General features: G+C 37.2%; 1 protein-coding gene across 1 annotated transcript; it reads left to right on the forward strand.

Moving 5' to 3' along the window:
* Positions 1–94: 94 nt before the first annotated feature.
* On the forward strand, positions 95–21,104 carry nme7 (NME/NM23 family member 7). The gene is made up of 12 exons (XM_089001865.1): positions 95–281; positions 1,018–1,125; positions 2,432–2,598; positions 3,832–3,942; positions 4,136–4,186; positions 5,831–6,026; positions 6,111–6,216; positions 10,606–10,670; positions 12,938–13,006; positions 13,085–13,186; positions 17,234–17,341; positions 20,249–21,104. The coding sequence occupies exons 1-12, from the start codon at positions 279–281 to the stop codon at positions 20,279–20,281; spliced, it is 1,119 nt and encodes a 372-aa protein (XP_088857991.1). The 5' UTR covers positions 95–278; the 3' UTR covers positions 20,282–21,104.
* Positions 21,105–24,026: the final 2,922 nt, after the last annotated feature.

The raw sequence follows: 24,026 nt of genomic DNA on the forward strand, positions 1-24,026 counted from the left end.
AACATGTCCACTCCAAGTCTTATCCCACGATTAACAAAAAATATCGTATATGTCTTGAGAGGTTATAATTTGTAACATATATTAAAATCGACATATTTGCTATTCGATATATTGAGGAGCTTTGTAACGCCCCATTAAATATCAAGGGATTCATTTTAAGCCGCGTATGTATATTTTACACTGGAACAGGAACGCACCACGATCACAGTCGGAGCTACCTAGCAAACGCTTACCGAGCTAAACATTTGGGACATGAGGATTTGATTAACGACAAAATAATGGCAAGTTTACAAAAACTCATATTTTATTCAACAGATAAAACGAACGCGCTTTTATTAGCTTCCCATTCGCCTTTAATAAAAACAAAAAAAGTCGTCGAAAGCTTTCAATTGTATTCCCCGAATGTTGGTCTTCACAGACGCTAGTACTCCAATTCACCATAATTGACAATCTGTCGTAATTTTTTAAAGAAACTAATGGTGAATAACTAAGTTGCTATACATGTCTGTCTCGCGAGTTCATATACTTTTAAACTGTAGCGTATGTGAGCTGTTTCTGTTGCCATGGGGATTGTTGCTACAATAAAACCGCAGCCATACTGGCACAAACAATAAATAATTTGATAAAGTCATGGCATATTTGGGCACCTGCCCAAAAAATACAACAAAGAAGATTGAATAATGTCAATAGGGATTGCTAGTACCCTCGAGTTGCTTTTGTGGTGTTCAGTGTAAAGCATTAACTGTTTTTTTGGCTTGATAGTGAAAAACAGCATGGCAAAAGACTCAATTTGGGTGTAATATATGTTACAATTCTTAAAATGGTGCATTATTAAATTGGTGGGAGTTTAAAGCAAGTTGCAAAACAAAGTACAGTCAGTGCCCATTGAAATATACATATTTTACTGAGAAAAAACGGTTTCACTGAGTCAACGATGTGACACGTAATAAAATGGCGATTGATCTAATGGGAAATTTATAATTGGTGCGCTTAATGTTTTTGTCTCTTGTTGTTCAGGAGGAGAAGGAGCGTTTTGCCTTCCTGACCGATTGGTATGACCCGACGGCAGCGATGCTGCGGCGCTATCAGCTCTTTTACTACCCCCATGACCACTCTGTGGAGATGGTACGTAACAGTTTTTCATCAGATTTTCATAATATCATGCAATTAAATATCTTTCTAGGCACACGAGTCATCCCTGATTAAAAATTGCTCTTGACCACCGTTCTGAAACATGTAGGGTGTTGAATAATGTAAAAAAAAAAAACATAAAATAGAAAAAAATAAAATAAAATCCATGGGAAAAAAGGATACCACCGAATTTATTGTCACGGTCATGACCAATAAATTGTTCTTGACATTATTACACAAACACATATGTTCAAATTAATGTTTACATTTTTTAAAGGACAACCGACACCAGTTTTTTGTTTCCTAACTGACATCACAAAAACATTTGATAGCATCAAAAATACCCAAAACACGCAGGCTGATGTTTTTAGTCAAATCCAAAACACAAATAAAAATGAGTTAAAGTGTCCCAAAACTACTTCAAAATGACCTCGGAGATGGCCAGTTTCAGAAGGTCCCGCCCCCTTGTTCGTGACGTCACGCCAGGACCTCTTTGCCTTGCTCTAGAATCAAAACAATGGCTTCAGATTCGGAGAAGATGCTTTCTTGTTACTCATGCAGTTATGAATATGATTCAAATAGTTCTGAAGAGGAAATCATACACGTTTGCAATCGATTAAATAATTTATTCTGTGCCATTTTGAGCCAATAGGGGGGGGAAATGTAGCACTAAAAAAAGGCAGAAAATGGCGACAAAGCTCCGTGTAAGGAATTAATCAGCACGTTTCCACAGGCTGATTAATTCCTTACACGGAACTTTGTCGCCCTCTTCTGCCTCTTTTTGGTTTTCAGACCAAACACGTACAGCAAACACGTACAGCAAAATGCATTGATGTGATGGAAGGACTGCGACAATGTGTCCTTTTTTCAGTCAGGGGCGTTCCTTCAGTGACGTAGGGTGAGGACGCGTCACCAACTCAAAAACAAGACTTCCGGAATATTCAGTGCGAGTCTTAAAACGTAAAATCTAGCTATATGCGGTGGAATCTTTGTAAAATACGCTCAGTAGAAGTCATTTGAAGCCATGTTACAAATTTTGGACACAACTTGTCCGGAGACGTCGGTTGTCCTTTAAGACAGGCCCTTTTCATACCTCATTAGCAAAACATTATTGCCACGATTGTGTTTTATTTATTGTATTCTATTTGTGATTATATTTTATTTATTATAGTACCTATGCTTGTCTGTGACTATAGTGTCATTGAGAGCTTTGAAAGGCGCTTAAAAATTAATGTATTATTATTATTATTATTATTATTATTATTACTATTTCACACTGATGCCCTTATGGTGTTTTCAGTTTGACGTGAAGAACCAGCGTATTTTCCTGCGCCGTACCAAATACGCCGACTTGCACCAGAGGGATCTGTTTGTTGGAAACCGGGTCAATGTCTTCTCGCGGCAGCTGAACATCATCGACTACGGCGACCAATATACAGCCACCAAGCTGGGCAGCAGAAAAGAACGGTAACGGCCTAACCTCATAAAGAATAAAATAAAATAAAAAACGCCTCTGGATTATTTTTAGAAGCTTCTTAAGCAAAAGGTCAGACGTGAGCGCGGCGCCAGATCTGAATACTCATGCGACACTGGGATCAAATGATGAATTCTGTCATTTTTTTAAGAGATATTTGGGAAGCAAATCTCATCCAGTTTGACATTTACTGCATACAGTGATACTTTGGCTTATGAACTTAATTGGTTTCCAGACAGAGTGTGTCAGGCGAAAAGTGCGTATCACAAAAATTAATTTCCCATTGGAAACCATTAAAATGAGAATAATCCGTTCCCAGGTCCCCATAAAACATAATTTTCTACTAAATAAGCCTTAAAACTACACAAAATATACCTGATTTTATGTATAATAAATGTGCTATGGTATTATAATTAAAGAAATAAACTGTACTGTATAATAAAGTTGTTTTATTTACCTTTGTGATGATCGTTGATGGCTTGATGGAATGGAGTGTCCGGTTTCATCGGCATTAAACACTTGATGAGGAACGTCGCATTCTTCTTTCACCATTTTGAGGAATGATCCCTTAATTTTATCTAGTTTCTCATCAATTGTGTTCTGTTTAGCTGGGTTGATAGCTTTTTGCATCAAGTGTACAGATGGCTTGTGCGGGTTATTTGTGGAGCCTGATTGATGGAATATTTTAACCTTGCAGTCTACACTCTGCTCTTGAACTATCAAAGTTGAAACGAGTCCAAATGTCACTGTTTTCTCTCCATTTTGTCATTCTCTCTCTCTGTCGCCTGCCTGTCTCTTTAATGTTTAACCCCTCCTCTCTCACTGCTGCGTTCTTGACAAATCACGTGGCTTTAACCGTAGACGCCATTTTGTTTTTGGGAGAACGGCCTCACACTCTCTCTGTCTGTAACCCCGACCTCCTCACTGCTGCCTTCTTGACCAATAACGTGGCTTTAACCGAAGACTGGGGGCGGGGAATAGAGGACAAAAAAGTCAGCCCCCATTTTCGGGGTTGTTCGCAAACGACACATCACTCATTGTGGCAGCTCCGTGTGTATCCCGAACAATAGTTCGTATGCCAAGGTAAAATTTTCATAAATGTAACGTTTGTAAACCGAAAAGTTCGTAAGCCAAGGGGTTCGTAAACCGAGGTATCACTGTAGTTTCAATCTCAAAAGTCAAAGCCTTAAGCATTTAACGCAATCGAATGACGTGATGTCATACAGGACCCTCGGGCTACTCAAGCCGAACGCCGTCAGCAAGCTTGGAGACGTCTTGGAAATGGTCACCCAGGCCAACCTGATGGTCACTAACGCCAAGATGGCACACTTGACATGGTAATTCATTTTTGAAAGCACTTATAATACAATTTGGACAATTTCTTCCTTCTCCAAATACAATTCTCCCCATTGAAATCAATTGTAATACCTGCTACCCCTGCTTAATTTTTTAAATTTAATTAATTTCCTAATATAAACCAGAAAAGTGTGATTCATTTTGTACACAACTTCCAATGTGTTATCATTTCAGGAGCCAAGCTGCAGATTTTTATGTGGAGCATCAATCAAAGCCCTTTTTCAAGTGAGTGTAAATGTTGACAGCAAGTGACGTGATTCACGACGGACATAAAATGTTAATCAGCGAGTCAAACCGGCAACTGAGATCAATAGACATTACTCAGATCCTTGAAAAAGCCAATAAAAATTAGCCGACTGGTGTTGCTGGGCAGAGTAGCAGCTGAATTGTTCAGTGAAAAACAAAAGCAGCAAGTTGTGGTTCAAAAGTAGAACATTTGAACTGAGTCACAATTTGGACCAATGAAACGAGTGATAGTAGTTGTTGCTAGGCAGAATAAAGTCAAAATAGCAATTGGCCACTGAAAACGGTTTGTTCAATAAATTCTGTAAATTGGGCTCTTTTGCAATTGCTCAATCGGCCAATGAAAGTAGAGATACAGCTGTCGCTAGGCGGGATAGAAGGGGCTCCATCACAACTGCCCAATGAAAAGAAAGACATGAAAATCAAACCTAAAAAAAAAGATTGTGAAGTATATGTTGTACAACATACTTTGTGTATAATTGAAGTAATTACTCTTCATCAAATATAACATTAAATTAGAAAATAAATATCTATTTACATGTAGTATATGCATATTTTGAAGCATATCTTTGGGTGTTATCATACTTTTATATTGAGACAATGGGACCTTCTCGGTCTGTTGACATCATGTTGCTCACTTGAGCTATCGAGCTATCTAGCTGGCTACCTAGTTAGCTATTTTTTAGCTATCTATCTATCTAGCTAGCTAGCTATCTATTGGTTATCTATTAGCTAGCTAACTTTCTATCTACTTGAGTTATTCCCATTTGATTGAACGCTGGCGCATGAGAGTTTTAAAAGATGCTTATAAATGAAATGTATTATTATAATTATTACTATTGTTATTATTATTGTTGTTATACTTTCATAACTTTGCTGCTGTGAAATGTAAATTTCTCCACTGCGAGACTAATCAAGGAAATCCAATCCAATTATTATTATTATTATTATTATTTGTGTTACGATTATTACTATTACTAGTACAATTCCTATTAGTACGACTATTCCTACTACTATTACTACTACTATTAATACTAAGACTAATATTACTAATACTACTAATATGACTAATACTACTACTAATACTACTACTAATACTCATACTATTACTATTACTATTACTATGACTATTCCTAATACTATTACTACTATTACTACTATTACTCCTACTATTACTACTATTAATACAAAGACTAATACTATTACTAATCCTACTAATTTTGCTAATACTACCAATACAACTAATCCAACTAATACTAGTACTAATACTAACAATACTACTACTACTACTAATAGTACTACTAATACTCATTCTACTAGTAATACTATTACTATTATTAATACTAAGACTAATACTAATAATATTACTAATACTACTAATACGACTAATACTACTACTAATACTCATACTATTACTATTACTATGACTATTCCTACTACTACTACTACTATTACTACTATTAATACAAAGACTAATACTATTACTAATCCTACTAATTTTGCTAATACTACCAATACAACTAATCCGACTAATACTAGTACTAATACTAACAATACTACTACTACTACTAATAGTACTACTAATACTCATTCTACTAGTAATACTATTACTATTATTCTGGACAGTTCTTTGGTGCAGCAGCTGTCCTCCGGTCCCGTGGTAGCGTTGGAGCTAGTGGGCAATGACGCTGTGTCCGTCTGGAAGGACTTTGTGGGATCTTCAGACGCGGCGGTGGCACACAAGGAGGCGCCGCAGAGCCCCCGTTGCCATTTTGGGAAAGATCTGGCACACGGCTCTGACTCGCTTACCTCCGCCGCTAGAGTAAGCGATTTCATCTCCCTTGCAGTTTTTTTGCAAAGACATTTAGAATACTGTACGTTGTAATGGTGTGTTGTCGCATCGCAGGAGCTGGAGTTTTTTTTCCCCACGACAATCTGCCACGGCCCCCTCAACACAGCCCTCTATTCCCAGTCCACGTGTTGCATCATCAAACCGCATGCCATCTCTCAGGGTAAGCGTGGTCCTTCCCGTGGGATACTTTACCCTACCTCCCCGTATCGCGCCAGGAAACGTCTTTTTGCGCTCATTCTAAAATTACCTAAAATAATAATAATAATAATAATAATAATAATACATTTGATTTCTAAGCACCTTTCAAAACTCTCAAGGCCACTTTACAGTCACAGGATCAGTTTTTCTGTGGGTGAGCAGCGGCAGCTACACGCGCCAGCGTTCACTCAGACTGGAAATAACTCAAATAGATAGAAAGCTAGCTAGCTAGTCAATCGAGAGCCATCTGATACCTAGTTAGATAGCCAGCCAGCTAGCTAGCTAATAGATAGCTACCTACATAGCTAGCTAGCCAGCCGGATAGCTAATTGATAGCAAATAATAAATAATAATAATAATAATACATTTGATTTCTCAGCGCCTTTCAAAACTCTGAAAGTAACTTTCTAGTCACAGGATCAGTTTTTCTGTGGGTGAGCAGCGGCAGCTACACACGCCAGCGTTCACTCAAACTCGAAATAACTCAAATAGATAGAAAGCTAGCTAGCTAGTCAATCGAGAGCCATCAGACAATAAAGCTGACTTTGACTTTGAAACTAGCTAGTCAATCGAGAGCCATCAGATACCTAGCTAGATAGCCAGCCAGCTAGCTAGCTAATAGATATCTACCTAGATAGCTAGCTAGCCAGCCAGATAGCTAATTGATAGCAAATAGATAGCAAATAAATAATAATAATAATAATAATAATACATTTGATTTCTAAGCACCTTTCAAAAGTCTCAAGGTCACTTTCCAGTCACAGGATCAGTTTTTCTGTGGGTGAGTAGCGTCAGCGTTCACTCAACCTGGAAGTAACTCAAATAGATAGAAAGCTAGCTAACTAATAGATAGTCAGCTAGTTAGCTACTTAGACAGCTAATAGATAGGAAATAGTTTGAGCCAATCTGGCTCAGTCTCAATTTGTTCGAGTGCTCACCCTCCTTTAAAAAAAAAAGGGGGGGGATCCAGTTGCTCCTGTTGCTAGGCAACCCGCGACTACTTGTGGCTGCCTGGCAACAGAAGCTTCATCTATTCCAATCATGTCTGCACGGCGGGTCTGCTGGCGCGTGACCGCCGACGGGGCTGAGCGAGCGTCTCGGCCGCCATGACGCTGCGGACTCGTCTGGAATGAGACGACGAGAGCGTTTCAAACAAGATGGATGCCGATTTTGTTCGTACAATTTTTGAATTTGAGACCAAAAAAATAATAATAATAATAATAAATATGGAGTTAGTCTACACAAGTCCATGAAATGGAGTCGGTGAAGCATTCATCGAATTCGGTGTAGGTGGGATAACGTTAACACTCATTCGCTGCCATTCCCCGAATTTATGTGTGACGTGGAGCGCCATTCCCGAATTTGTTCAGGTTTGTTTTTATCTCCCGATAAAGCAATGGCCAAACCTCTGGCAATGATTTTCCCTTCCATGAGGGGGCAGCGTTTTTTTTTTTTTTTCACTTGTTAGTGCTTTGTTCCAGCTTCAGCTGTTGTTAAAGCGCTATATGAATCAATATGTATTGTATTGTATTTTGTACATCCGCCACCATTTCAAGTTTAAATAACTCCAGACCAATATGACTTAGGAATTAGCTCTTTTTTTTTTTTGATTGGATTTGATGATTCTGATTTATTTGGGAATTGAAAAGCATGGCGTGGAGCGCCATTCCCAAATTTGTTCGGGTTTTGTCTTTTCTTGCTTGGGTGCCGATAAAGCGCTGGCCAGACCTCTGGCAATGTTTTTACCTTCCATAAGGGAGCAGGATTTCCTTTTTTTTCCATGTTCGCGCTTTGTCCCAGTTGTTAAAGCGCTATATAACCAAATCTTGCATTGTATTTTGGACAGCTGCCCTCATTTCAACCTCAGATAACTCCAGACCCGTATAACTTAGGAATGGACTCTATTTTTTTTCTGATGAAAGAAGAGAGTCTAAGGTTTCTTACACTGAATTTAAAGGACAACCGACACCATTTTTTTGTTTCCTAACTGACATCAGAAAAACGTTTTATAGCATCTAAAATACCCAAAACACGCAGTATGATATTTTTATTCAAATCCAAAACACGAATAAAAAATTTCTTAAAGTTGCTAAAATTGCAACAAATTGAGCTGCGAATTGGGGGTTTTCAGAAAGTCCCGCCCCCAGTTCGTGACGTCATGCCAAGACGTTTTGCTTTGCTCGAGAATCAAAACAATGGCTTCAGATTCGGTGAAGATGCTTTCTTGTTACACATCCAGTTATGAATATGATTCAAATAGTTCTGAAGAGCAAAGCATAAATGTTTGCAATCGATTAAATGAGTCCTCCCGTATCAATTTGAGCCGTCAGGACTCCAATGTAGCGTCCCAGAAAATGCACAAGATGGCGCCCAAGCTCTGTTGTAAATGGGCTGATTTGTCTGCTGGGAATTTGTGTCAACTAGTATCAAATAGTAGTCTTGGTGCAACACACAACGATTCACCATTGCGTTATTTATGTGTTTTCCTTCTAATTTCGCCATCAACATGAAGTTTTCAGACCAAACAAAGTACCCAAAATGCATTGTGTGTCGCTTTCTCGGTCAGGGGCGTTCCTCCTGTGACGTCACGTGGGGATCATCATCAACTCAAAAACAAGACTTCCTGAATATTAAGCGCTAGTCTAAAAACATAAAATATAGCTATAGGCGGTGGAATCTTTGTAAAATACGCTCAGTAGAAGTCATTTGAAGTCATTTTACAAATTATGGACGCAACTTATCCGGGGGCGTCGGTTGTCCTTTAAAACTAACACGCAAGGCTTTTTTTTCTTCCCCTCAACGTAACATTGACGCCAGTTGAGGATTCAGCCCCGGTTTGCTCAATCGTCGCCGGCAGCGAAAATAAACATCACGGTCCGAGGGCTTATCTTGTATAAACCAAACATCGACGTGTCTCGACGGGAGACGCACAAAAAAAAAAAAAAAAAAAAAAACACTATGAACAACCTTCACCTTGGCTCGGTTCCAGGAGGGTGTGGCGGACGAGGTTACGTGCTTGCCGTGGCCATTTTGACGTGTCTTAATAAATCCGGATGAGCTGTCACTTTGGATTGCGCAGCATTAAAAAAAAAATATGAATGCTGAAACATTCGAGGATTTAGGAGTGGCAGGCGGGTCACAGCAGTTAAGGCGAAAGAGATTTTTAATTTCAAAATCCTTGATGGCTTCATTGCTATCTCAATTAAGCAACATGGCAGCTTAGCTTAACCTTGCTAGCCACACCGCAAAGTCAACATGGCTAATTTCTCTTTGTGCAAATGGTGTTCAAGGTCATTGATGTGACCTTCTCTGTCTTTCAGTTGTAAATCTCGCATGTTTCCATTTTCCGTTTGAAAAACAAAATTCTGGAATCTAGCTATCTAGGTAGCTATCTATTAGCTAGCTAGCTGGGTTGCTATCTGTCTAGGTATCTGTTGGCTCTCGATTGACTAGCTAGCTAGCTTTCTATCTATTTGAGTTACTTCCAGGTTGAGTGAACCCTGGCGCCTGTGGCTGCCACTGCTCACCCACAGAAAAAGTGATCATGTGACTGTAAAGTGACCTTGAGAGTTTTGAAAGGTGCTTAGAAATCAAATGTATTATTATTATTATTATTATTGTTATTGTTATTATTATCATTTTCTAGCTATGTGCTATCAATTAGCTATCTGGCAGGCTAGCTAGCTATCTAGGTAGCTATCTATTAGCTAGCTAGCTGGGTTGCTATCTATCTAGGTATCTGTTGTCTCTCGATTGACTAGCTAGCTAGCTTTCTATCTATTTGAGTTACTTCCAGGTTGAGTGAACGCTGGCGCCTGTGGCTGCCACTGCTCACCCACAGAAAAAGTGATCATGTGACTGTAAAGTGACCTTGAGAGTTTTTGAAAGGTGCTTAGAAATGACATGTATTATTATTATTATTATTATTGTTATTTTTATTATTATCATTAGCTAGCTATTTGCTATCAATTAGCTATCTGGCAGGCTAGCTAGCTATCTAGGTAGCTATCTATTAGCTAGCTAGCTGGGTTGCTATCTATCTAGGTATCTGTTGGCTCTCGATTGACTCGCTAGCTAGCTTTCTATCTATTTGAGTTACTTCCAGGTTGAGTGAACGCTGGCGCCTGTGGCTGCCACTGCTCACCCACAGAAAAAGTGATCATGTGACTGTAAAGTGACCTTGAGAGTTTTTGAAAGTCGCTTTTTAATGAAATGTATTATTATTATTATTATTATTATTATTATTATTATTATTATAACCCGTAAGACGCATGCCGCTGTGTTCGGGGGGGGTCGTCTCACCTGTTAAAAATACTTTTCAAAGACACTTTTTTTTTGGGTGGGGATACAGGGCTGGCCGGCAAGATCATCAACTCCATTACGGCAGCAGGCTTTCACATCTCGGCGATGCAAATGGTAAACACGCATCCAATGTTGTCCTCTAACATGACGGGAAAAAGTATGGGGGTACCTCAAAACAATTCCTTCTAGTTGTTCTACTACTAGTTTGTCGATAACACACAACTATTAGTTCCACTGCTACTAGTTCTTCTACTATTACTAACTATTCCCGTAGTTCTTCTCGTGCTGCGACTACATTGGCTCCTACTACCATATCTTAAATAAAGTAATAAATAAATGAATGAATAAAAACATTAATAAACAGAGAAATAGATAAATTAAAAACATGAATAAACAGATAAATAAACCAATAAGTAAATAAATAAATAAATTGATAAACAGTCGAGTGTATGAATAAATAAATTAACAGATAAATGAATAAACAAATACATTAATAAACACAAATATATCAATACATTAAAAACAAACATTAAATAAACCACTGAATTAAATAAATTGATGAACAGGAAAGTGAATAAATAAAATAAATGAATAAACAAATAAATTAATAAACAAAAAGATATACATACATTAAGGACATAAATAAACCAATACATTAAATACATTGATAAACAGGCAACTGAATAAATAAAATGAATTAACATTGCAAATCAAGTGACTGAACAAATAAATAAACATCAATAAATATATAGAGAAATAGATACATAAATTTAAAACAAACAGATAAATAAACCAATAAATAAATTAATAAAGTGTTAAACAGGCGAGTGAATTAATAAATAAACAAACAAATAAATAAATGAACAAATAAATAAATAAACAGATAAATAAACAGATAAATCATTTTAAAACATAAATAAACATAGACAAACAAATAAATAAATGAATACATTGACAAACAGGTGAGTGAATAAGTAAATAAATGAATAAATAGATAAATCGCTTAAAAAAATAAACATAAACAGATAATCCAACCAAAAATATGAATACAATAGATTAATAGATAATCATATTTAAAAACATAAACAGATAAATCAACCAATAAATAAATAAATGGATAAAGAAGCAAAGAAACAGCGAGTGAATAAATAAACGAATGAACAAATAAATAAATAAATAGACACACACGCACACATTCCTGTTTCAATGGATTTGTGAGGTCCGGCTAACTCCAGATAAGGAGTGAAGACCACCGTTGCTGATAGGTTTAGAGAAGAACTAGTGTTACATTTGAACACTAAATGTCATCCGATTTCCCACTTCAACTTAAAAAAAAAAAAAAAGAAAAGTGGACTTGAAATAACAGCAGGAGTGAGGACTCAGAATGGGTACACTCAAAGTCCTCACCCCTGTAGTAAATTTGGTTCAAATATCATTTGACTTTTTGTGGTATGAATTTTTTCCTCTCATTAACCACACACACACACACACATAAACACACACAGTGAGTCAAAAGTGTGTGTATCCGAGTGAAATGAAAATACACACCACAAAAATCATTTTGGGTGAATTTGTGAGGTCCTTTCTGAAACTTTTACAGGTGCATATATCGACCCTCTAGAAGCCTTTAGAATGAAAAACTCGTGAGGACCGGCCAAAGGGTCTTCACTTGTCAAAAATGGCCTCACTATGTATGGTATAAAATGTTAGTGGTCCTCACAAGACCAGTCATACAAACACACACACACATACACCTACACGGTTTTGTGACTTGGTGGGGACTGGGTGTACAAAACAGTTGCCCAGTAGGAACCCAATTTAAAACGCAAAAAAACTACAGTAAAGTCTCGTTATATCGATATCGGATATATCGATAGTCCCGGTTATATCGATACTATTTCTATGCACGCATGGGGAAAATTACATGCAAACAGGGTCGGATATATCGATAGTCCCGGTTATATCGATATTTTTTCGGACTCCCTTGAATATCGATATAACGAGACTTTACTGTATATTGATGAAACTCATAAAAATGTGATTTTACGACACTTTTTGCAGAGGCACTAGCTGCTATGACATGGCTAGTTGATGTCGCATATTTTGCTAACGCTAAATGTTTGTGGTCCTCACAAGACTAGTCATACAAACACGCTATATTTTAAAAAAGCCTTGTAATTGTAATACCAACACTCAAACTTGCCTTTTTTTTCTTCCGCCATTACCGACTGCAACAATGGTTGTTATAGCTCAAGGCAAATTATCTTTTTTTTTGTGTACGTACGTGGATGATGTCAAATAATTCAAACGCGCACATACTCAGCAGCCATTTTAGCTATTGTTCTTTTCCTCTCTCTGTATGTGCGACCCCTCTTCAACAGTTCAACGTGGACCGAGCCAATGCGGAGGAATTTTATGAAGTTTACAAAGGCGTCGTGACGGAATACCTGGTAAGCGCAAAGTCACGTGACGTGAGACATGATTAACAACACAAGTGATTGTATACAACCCCCCCGCCCCCCCCGAAGGACATGGTGACCGAACTGTCTTTGGGAGCTTGCATGGTCCTGGAGCTCCACGGCGCCGACGTCGCCAAGACATTCCGCGACTTCTGCGGGCCCGCTGATCCGGTGAGTCGCTAACCCCAAACACCTATCGTGCCTGTCGAGGAAAAAAATCGAGGGAAAATAGCCAATTTGAAATGGCCTTTACCTCCCAAATGCGTGTCGATGTCACATTCCTACCATGATGTGACTAAGTCAGTGTGTGTATATATACATATAAATATCTATCTATCTATCTATCTATCTATCTATCTATCTATCTATCTATCTATCTATCTATCTATCTATCTATCTATCTATCTATCTATCTATCTATCTATCTATCTATCTATCTATCTATCTATCTATCTATCTATCTATCTATCTATCTATCTATCTATCTATCTATCTATCTATCTATCTATCTATCTATCTATCTATCTATCTATCTATCTATCTATCTATCTATCTATCTATCTATCTATCTATCCATCCATCCATCCATCCATCCATCCATCCATCCATCCATCCATCCATCCATCTATCTATCTATCTATCTATCTATCATAACAATACATTTCATTTCTAAGCGCCTTTCAAAACTCTCAAGGTCACTTTACAGTCACAGGATCAGTTTTCCTGCGGGCGAGCAGAGGCAGCCACACGTGCCAGCATTCACTCAACCCGGAATAACTAAAATAGATAGAAAGTTAGCTAATGGATAAGTGACCTTGAGAGTTTTAAAAGGCTAGCTACCTAGCTATCTATTTGCTATCTTTTGGCTATCTCACTAGCTCGCATTTATATTTTGCAAAATATTTTTATATTAAATTTTTTATTCGTCTTTATTTTAATTGGTACAATTAAAAAAAATATTTAATTAGATTTATTTACTTTTATTTTGTATTCATCATTTTTTTTTCTTTTTTATTCACATTGTATATCTGTTTTTTTTAATAATGTATTCTTATTTAAATATTTAGAACTCGGAACTGACCCATTACTTTTGTCTAAAATAGAACAGCTATTGTTGCGCATCTTTACATGCCGTTGTGTAACTTCAAGGCAAACGATGACACGCATGCACGCTCCAAACGTGTCATCAATGAGTGTTGCGTCTGATCAATAAAGAGGAGGGTTGCTGTCTTTTATTATTAGCACTGGCGGTTATTCAGTCATGTGTTCGTAAGATCCATTCGTCAATAGTCCGTTTTGACCATCAGATGCAATAGAAACGCACACGGTGACCTTCGCGCCGCCATCACGCCCCCCCCCCCCTCCCCCAACCTTCCAGTTTATGGATGTGGCCCAGTATTGAGCCAACCTCATTATTTCGCCAACCAGAGTCCGTCAGGACGTGCACTCGTGTTTGTGTATTTCAGTTACTTCCGAGTTCAGTGAACGCTGGCGCGTGTGGCTGCCGCTGCTCACCCGTAGAAAATATATCCTGTGACTGTAAAGTGAGCGTTTTGAAAGGCGCTTATAAATGAAATGTATTAGTATTATTATGATTATATATTATTATTATTATGGCTAGCTATTTTTTATTATGGCTAGCTAGCTAGCAAGCAGAAAAACCTATCCTGTGACCTTGAGAGTTTTGAAAGGCGCTTAGAAATCAAATGTATTATTATTATTAGATAGCTAAGTAATTGGTTCCTAGCTATTTAGATAGCTAGGAACCAATTACTAGCTAGGTTGCTAGCTATAAATCAACTTACATAGCTAGCCGGGTTGCTAGGAACCAATTACTTAGTGTGTTGGTAAATAGGCTAGCTAGCTAGCAAGCAGAAAAACTTATCCTGTGACTGTAAAGTGACCTTGAGAGTTTTGAAAGGCGCTTATAAATGAAATGTATTATTATTATTATGATTATATATTATTATTATTATGGCTAGCTATTTTTTATTATGGCTAGCTAGCTAGCAAGCAGAAAAACGTATCCTATGACTGTAAAGTGACCTTGAGAGTTTTGAAAGGCGCTTATAAATCAAATGTACTATGATTAGATAGCTAAGTAATTGGTTCCTAGCTAGCTAGATAGCTAGGAACTAAGTAATTGGTTCCTAGCTAGCTAGATAGCTAGGAACTAATTACTAGCTAGGTCGCTAGCTATAAACCAACTTACAGAGCTAGCCAGCTTGCTAGGAACCAATTACTTGGTATGTTGGTAAATAGGCTGTGGCTAGCTAGATAGCAAGCAGAAAAACCTATCCTGTGACTGTAAAGTGACCTTGAGAGTTTTGAAAGGCGCTTATAAATCAAATGTATTATTATTAATAGATAGCTAAGTAATTGGTTCCTAGCTATTTAGATAGCTATGAACCAATTACTAGCTAGGTTGCTAGCTATAAACCAACTTACATAGCTAACCGGGTTGCTAGGAACCAATTACTTAGTGTGTTGGTAAATAGGCTAGCTAGCTAGCAAGCAGAAAAACTTATCCTGTGACTGTAAAGTGACCTTGAGAGTTTTGAAAGGCGCTTATAAATGAAATGTATTATTATTATTATGATTATATATTATTATTATTATTATGGCTAGCTATTTTTTATTATGGCTAGCTAGCTAGCAAGCAGAAAAACGTATCCTATGACTGTAAAGTGACCTTGAGAGTTTTGAAAGGCGCTTATAAATCAAATGTACTATGATTAGATAGCTAAGTAATTGGTTCCTAGCTAGCTAGATAGCTAGGAACTAATTACTAGCTAGGTCACTAGCTATAAACCAACTTACAGAGCTAGCCAGCTTGCTAGGAACCAATTACTTGGTATGTTGGTAAATAGGCTGTGGCTAGCTAGCTAGCAAGCAGAAAAACCTATCCTGTGACTGTAAAGTGACCTTGAGAGTTTTGAAAGGCGCTTATAAATGAAATGTATTATTATTATTATTATGATTATATATTATTATTATTATTATTATTATTATTATGGCTAGCTATTTTTTATTATGTAGCTTATATCCTATTGTAAATTGACCTTGATAGGCGCTATAAATCAAATGTATTATTATTAATAGATAGCTAAGTATTTGGTTCCTAGCTAGCTAAGTAATTGGTTCCTAGCTAGTTAGATAGCTAGGAACAAATTATTGGTACACGCGCGGATTGATGGACGCGGCGAGCCGTCACGCCAGCGAGGGGTCCTCTGTCTCTCTGTCAACACAATCCAATTAAAGTTGAGGAGGAAGGTCGCTCACCGGGAACCGATGCAATTACGCCAACATTTCTGTCATGAAACTCGTAAATGTAAATAAGTGCTGTAGTATTTTTTTAATGCATTTCATGCTTACGCTGGTCAACTCTTTCTTCCCCCCCCCCCCCCTGGCCCGTTCCTAGGGCAACAGTGCATTTTTCTGTAACTGTAAAGGTTAAAGGAAATATAGGAACCCTCCCAAAAAAATACACATTGGGTATACAGTATACGAACTTTAATTGGTTCCCAGACAGAGTGTGTAAGGTCAAAAGTGTGTATCTCAAAAAATAATTTCCTATAGGAAACCATCAAAATGAGAATAATCCGTTCCCAGGTCCCCATAAAGCGTAATTTTCTACTTTCAAATTTTCTAAACCTTAAAACTACACAAAATATACCTTATTTTATGTACGAGGTCACTCTAGCGTACCTATTGTTTACTCCCTACTTTAATGCTTTATTTCCTGTATGTGATAGTTGTCCATGTTAAGTGCTTTGTTACAGCTTCAACTGTTGTTAAAGCGCTATATAAATCAATATGTATTGTATTGTATAGAGGACAATAAAAGAATTGTGTTCCCGTGGCAACTTCCTGCCATTTACTGTACAAATGGGACTGAATTTCCTCATTTGTTGGCTTCTTTTCCATAGTATTCATAATCAGCTTTGTGTCTGTGAGTGTGTTGGGACGCCGTGGGAAGGTGACCTTCAAGTTTACTCAAGATGCTGCCAACACACATTCTGAAAGACGGCAGTACAGTGATACCTCGGTTTACAAACCCCTTGGCTTACGAATTTACGAACGTGAAATTTATGAACATTTTACCTTGGCATACAACTTTACCTTGACATACGAACTTTTTTGGTACACGGACCTGCCTCAAAAAGTGATGTTGTTTCCTGATGCGAACCTTATTTCTCTTGTTTATTTCTTCCACAGAACATCGCTCGCCACCTGCGCCCGGCAACGCTGCGAGCCATTTACGGCACGGACAAAGTCAAAAACGCAGTCCATTGCACAGATCTTCCTGAAGATGCCATCCTAGAGGTGAGTGTTAAATTATAGTGGCCATAATGGCTCTGCAAAATGGCCGTATCTTGACATAAGGGGGCGTAAGGGAGAGGCCATGCAAATAACAAATTACAGTAAAGTCTCGTTATATCGATATCGGATGTATCGATAGTCCCGGTTATATCGATACTATTTCTATGCACGCACAGAGAAAATTACATGCAAATGGTGTCGGATATATCGATAGTCCCGGTTATATCGATATTTTTTCGGACTCCCTTGAATATCGATATAACGAGACTTTACTGTATTAACATTTAAATTAAATTAATTATTAATTACATTATTATTATTATTACATTATTATTGTTAAATTATTATTAAATTATTTTTATATTATTATTATTAGTAGTAGTATTATTAGTATTATTATTATTATTATTGTTATTATTATTATTATTGTTATTATTATTATTATTATTATTATTATTATTATTATTATTATTATTATTATTAGTTGTTAGTATTAGTTATTATTTATGTATTTATTTATTTTTATTTTTATTTTTTTAGGGTTTATGATATATTTTTTCTTTTTTCATTCTTTTTTTCTTTTTTCTTTTTTATTTCTCATGTTTTATTTTTTTATTTATTATTTATCATTTATTATTTTTTATTTGTTATTTTTTATTTTTCATTTTTTTATTTTTTGTATATTTTTTATTTATTTTATTTATTATTATTATTATTATTATTATTATTATATTTATTTTGTTATTTGTGTTTTTTTATAGTTTTTTGTTGTTTTTTTAATTAATTTTATTATTAGTTTTTTTTTGTATTTATTTGTTATGTATTATTTTTTTATGTATTATTTATTATTATTAAATGTATTAAATTTAATTAATAAAAAATAAAAAATGCTAATTAAAAATTCCCCCCCCCCCCCCCCCCCCCAAAAAAAAAAAAAGATGGGCAGTCAAATATGATCCGATATGTTTTGTGGGTAGACGAAAACGGCAAGAAGTATTTTTTAAAGGAAGTTTTTTTTTGTAACGAAAAAATATTTGCAACCTCGCCACTTCACATTTTGAACTCCTGAAACGTCCGAGCTCGCTACATCGTCGCGATTTTTCGCCGCGTTTTCGGTTTTGTGGGATCACGTGTGATGACACGAGACGCCTTCATGCGTCACATCAGCAAAGTGGCGAGAGCTCTGACCAAAGTTGCAAGGTAAGCAGACTTCTCTTCATACAAAAATGAACTTGTCTAGACATAAGAAATATGCATTTTTCAGCACACATTTAAATCATTCGGGAGTACAGTGAGACCTCGGTTTACGAACCCCTTGGCTTACGAACAACAAGATGGCAGCCGACTTTTTTTGTCCTCTATTCCCCGCCCCCAGTCTTCGTTTGAAGCCACGTGATTGGTCAAGAACGCAACAGTGGGGGGTTAAAAATTAAAGAGACAGGCAGACGACAGTGACAGTTTCCACTTTGATAGTTCAATGGCAAAGTGTAGACTGCAAGGTTAAAATATCCCATCAATTAGGCTCCACAAATAAGCCGCACAAGCCATCTGTACACTTGATGCAAAAAGCTATCAACCCAGCTAAACAGAACACAATTGATAGCTATTAGCTACCCATATAGCTAATAGATACAGTAGCTAGCTAAATAGCTTGATAGCCAGCTAGATAACAAGATAGCCAGCTAATAGATTTTCAAGACGTCTTGAATGAGGTTAACTGAAGACGCATAGCTGCTGGTTGCCTACATCAGCTCAATCAATAATAATAATAATAATAATAATAATAATAATAATAGCACTAGCACTACTAGTACTATCACTACTACTATTACTACTGCAAATTTCCCCATTGTGGGACGAATAAAGGTATTCTGATTCTGATTAGTACTACTACTACTAGTACTACTAGCACTACTAGTAGTAGTGCTAGTAGTACTACTAGTGCTACTAGTACTACTCGTGCTAGTAGTACTACTAGTGCTAGTAGTACTACTAGTACTAGTAGTTAGTAGTATTACTACTAGTACAAGGGGGTGTAGTAATACTACTACTAGCAGTACTACTACTACTAGCACTACTAGAACTACTACTAATAGCACTAGTAGTAGTACTACTACTGGTAGTACTAGTACTTCTACCACTGGTAGTAGTACTAGTACTAGTACTACTACTACTAGCAGTACTACTACTACTAGCACTACTAGAACTACTACTAATAGTACTAGTAGTAGTAGTAGTAGTACTACTGGTAGTACTAGTACTTCTGCCACTGGTAGTAGTACTAGTACTTCTAGTACTAGTACTTATACCACTAGTACTAGTACTAGTACTACTACTACTAGTACTACTACTACTAGTACTACTAGTAGTACTACTACTACTACTACTAGTACTACTAGTACTACTACTAGTACTACTAGTACTACTACTAGTACTACTACTAGTACTACTACTACTAGTACTACTACTAATAGTACTACTAATAGTACTAGTACTACTAGTACTAGTACTACTACTATTACTACTACTACTACTAATAATAATACTAATAATATTAATACTAACAATTAAGTTGGTAAGCTGAGGTATCACTGTACTTGTGAAGATGTTAGCTTTGCATGACCGATTTCTTTTTAGTGCCATTTGTACACAACAACATGGAAAAAATGTGGCCTTGTCAAGGCAGTGCGATTGGCCGTTTGTTCCCTCACCCCACTACAATCTCATGACCGCAGCGCGGCCCCCCCTGGCCCGCCTTCCTCAAAGCTCTCGCAGTGCGACGGGGGAACAAAAGCTTTTGTGTAGCGGCGAAAGGGTGATGATGGGGGGGGGGGGGGGGGGTGAATAATGCGTCCTTGTTAACCATTTGCTACTTGAACCTGACCTTGGCGGCCATTTTGTGGTCCACAGGTGCAGTATTTCTTCAAAATCTTGGACGGCTGAATCCAAAGCAAGTCACGACACATCAAGATTTCGGGGTTTGTTTATCCAAGATAAAAAAATGCGACCAGATGTTTGATGAGCATTGATGTTTTTGTGACTTTTTTTGTTTTCCTTAGAAAATGACTATAGTATTTGAGAACATAGTTTATCATATTAGCAATTTTCAAAGCATCCTTTTATTGATTTGATGTTTTTATTAGAATTTGTAATGAAACATCACTCGTCAAATGAGTCATAGTTTGAAAGATTGATCTTGATTTGTGAATTGATTTTATAATAATCATACAGTAAAGTCTCGTTATATCGATATCGGATATATCGATAGTCTCGGTTATATCGATACTATTTCTATGCACGCACGGAGAAAATTACATGCAAACAGGGTCGGATATATCGATAGTCCCGGTTATATCGATATTTTTTCGGACTCCCTTGTATATCGATATAACGAGACTTTACTGTAATAATAATAATAATAATAATAATTAAAGGACAACCGACACCATTTTTTTGTTTCTGACATCAGAAAAACGTTTTATAGCATCTAAAATACCCAAAACACGCAGGCTAATATTTTTAGTCAAATGAAAAACACCAATAAAAATTGCTTAAAAATGTCCCAAAACTACTTCAAAATGACCCCCGGAAATGCCGATTTTCAGAAGGTCCCGCCCCCTTTTTCGTGACATCACGCCAAGACGTCTTGCCTTGCTCGAGAATCAAAACAATGGCTTCAGATTCGGAGAAGGTGCTTTCTTGTTACTCATCCAGTTATGAATACGATTCAAATAGTTCTGAAGAGGAAAGCATAAATGTTTGCAATCGATTGAAGAAGTCCTTCCGTTTCAATTTGAGCTTGTGTCAACTATCAAATAGTAGTCTTGGCGCAAGACACGATTCACCAGGGCGTATTTGTTTTTTTTCTCCTTGCGCCGTCAACACTGATTTCACACTGATTTCTTTTCAGACTAAACAAAGTACCCAAAATGCATTGTGTGTCGCTTTCTCGCTCAGGGGCGTTCCTGACGTGACGTCACGTCAGGAATCGTCACCAAGTCGAAAACAAGACTTCCTGAATATTCAGTGTGAGTCTTAAAATGTAAAATATAGCTATATGCGATGTAATCTTTGTAAAATACGCTCAGTCGAAGTCATTTGAAGCCATTTTACAAATTATGGACACAACTTGTACGGACTGAGGCGTCGGTTGTCCTTTAAATGTATAAAGAAGAATTTTAAAGTTGATTCTATATTTAAGCGAAAATTAAATTGAAAATTAAAATTCAACAAGATCCTTAAACAACTGATGAAAAGAAATGGACTCAACCACCACTTGATTTTGTTGTTGTTGTTGTTGTTTTTTTTATTGTTTCAGCCAGATTAAATAAAGTGACCAGAATGCTTCTTGACAAAGTATTCCGATTATTATTTTTTTGTCAACATGTAACAGGATACTGCATTGATACTTCTTTTTTTTTTTTTTCAACCAGCGACTACTTTGGTATCAGATTCAAAACATGACATTTCTGACAGAGAAATAAAATGTACAACTGCATAAATATAAAATTCTTTCACCATGAACATGACTAAAACATTCAATAGTATAGGACTCTGCTAAGAAACTAATCAAATAAAAATAAACGTGATGGGATGGGGCTTGGGGGGGGGGGGGGGGGGGTGAAAAGCATACAAATAATGGATCCTTCCTTGATGGTGTCCAGTACCGCGCTAGTATTTCAGTTAGTCGCAAACACACAAACAAACACACGCGCAGGCACCCGCGCACACAAGCGGACGAGACGAGATTTTTACGACACAAACACGGCAGTAGCAGTAAGTAGTAGTAAGTAGTAGTAGTGGAGTTGCTGTTTTGTGTTTTTTTTTTTTTAAATCTTCTTTTCCATAAACAGTATGGATGCGTCTCCACAAGGAGTAAAATTCATTACGGCAGAATAAATATGATTTCATTTGCTTTTGCTATTGCTATGCCATATCCTAAAAAATTGGACAAAGACAAGAGAAGCTTGAGTGGGAATGAAGCATTTGTTTTTGTTTATGCAAGTGAAATACGGTCCTGTAGAGCAGTGATTCTCAACTGGTGGGGGGGGGGGGGGGGGGGGGTGAAAGACATGCTTTTAATTTAGAAAAAGTTCCTAAATCTGAAACAAAAAAAATGTACATATGTATATACAAGTAACATCCGATACGACCAAGTTCCGTTCCGACTAAACGGTCGTAAGTCGAAATGGTCGTAAGTCGAAATCCATTTAAAATGTTGAATAGAGACCCCGGAGGCTAAATGACTCACAAACTCCTCCCCCTCTGGTGCCATCACACAGTCGATTGCTGTGCGAGAGTGACATGCTGGCTGGCCAAAATTGTCGTATGTGATGTAAATACTGCAATGCACCATGGGTAAATGAATACAGTTAACATCCAACTTACGACAGAGTTCTGTTCCGACTCAACGGTCGGAAGTCGAAATGGTTGTAAGTTGAAATACATTCAAAATGTTGAATAGAGACCACGGAGGCGAAATGACTCGCAACCCTCCCACCCCCCCTTCTGGTGCCCATCACGCAGTCGATTGCTGTGCGAAAGTGAGATGCTGGCTGGCTGGCCAAAATTGTTGTACACGTTGCCGGCCTGCTAGTGGGTTGCGGTGCAAGGCGTAGAATAAAAAATGTAAAAATAGGTGGTCGTAAGTCGAGCTGGTCGTGAGTCGGATGTTACCTGTGTGTGTGTGTGTGTGTGTGTGTGTGTGTGTGTGTGTGTGTGTGTGTGTGTGTGTGTGTGTGTGTGTGTGTGTGTGTGTGTGTGTGTATATATATATATATATATATATATATATTTTTTTTTTTATTAAAAAAAGCCTGCCAAAAACAATATGGTTGTAAGTATGGGTGGTCGGAAGTGGAGCTGGTCGTAAGTCGGATGTTACCTGTGTGCGTGTGTGTGTATATATATATATATATATATATATATATATATATATATATATATATATATATATATATATATATATAATTTATTTTTTTTTGTTCGTAAATTGGGGAGCGTCTGTAAATCGATGTGAGGTGGCAGAAGAATAACATGTTCTTCCAACCTAATATGACATTTTTTCTTATAATCATGTGCCAAGACAATGTTTTTAACAAATCTTTTTCAAAAAAAATATTGTTCCCTCAATAGCACCATTGCCCGAGTCGTTTTTGAACTTATCTTCACAATAGCTAGAAAACGTTTTTTTTTTAATTATACGTCTGTGTAAATTTGTCTGTGTAAGCTCTCAGTCGTACAGGAGTGGCCCATCGATGAAAAGGTTTCTTCAGCCGTCATCTGTACAAATTTGAAGGTGTTGGACGTTTCGCTTCTTATCCAAGAGGCTTCGTCAGCGAACTAAAATTTTTGCTGGTAGTTTTCGGCCAGATATATATATATATACAGTAAAGTCTCGTTATATCGATATCGGATATATCGATAGTCCCGGTTATATCGATACTATTTCTATGCACGCACGGAGAAAATTACATGCAAACAGGGTCGGATATATCGATAGTCCCGGTTATATCGATGTTTTTTCGGACTCCCTTGAATATCGATATAACGAGACTTTACTGTATACCCCTACTGTCTAGACGTGGCGGTGCAGGACTCTGCTCTGATAGGTCCCTGCTCTCAGGTTGGGGTGGGGAGCAGAGGACTACTCCTTGCGGCTCCACTGATTGCTCCTATTGTCCTGACT

This window comes from Hippocampus bargibanti, linkage group LG07 (genome assembly GCF_051943395.1).
Source record: "Hippocampus bargibanti isolate YZ-2025 linkage group LG07, ASM5194339v1, whole genome shotgun sequence".
Classification (NCBI taxonomy): domain Eukaryota; kingdom Metazoa; phylum Chordata; class Actinopteri; order Syngnathiformes; family Syngnathidae; genus Hippocampus; species Hippocampus bargibanti.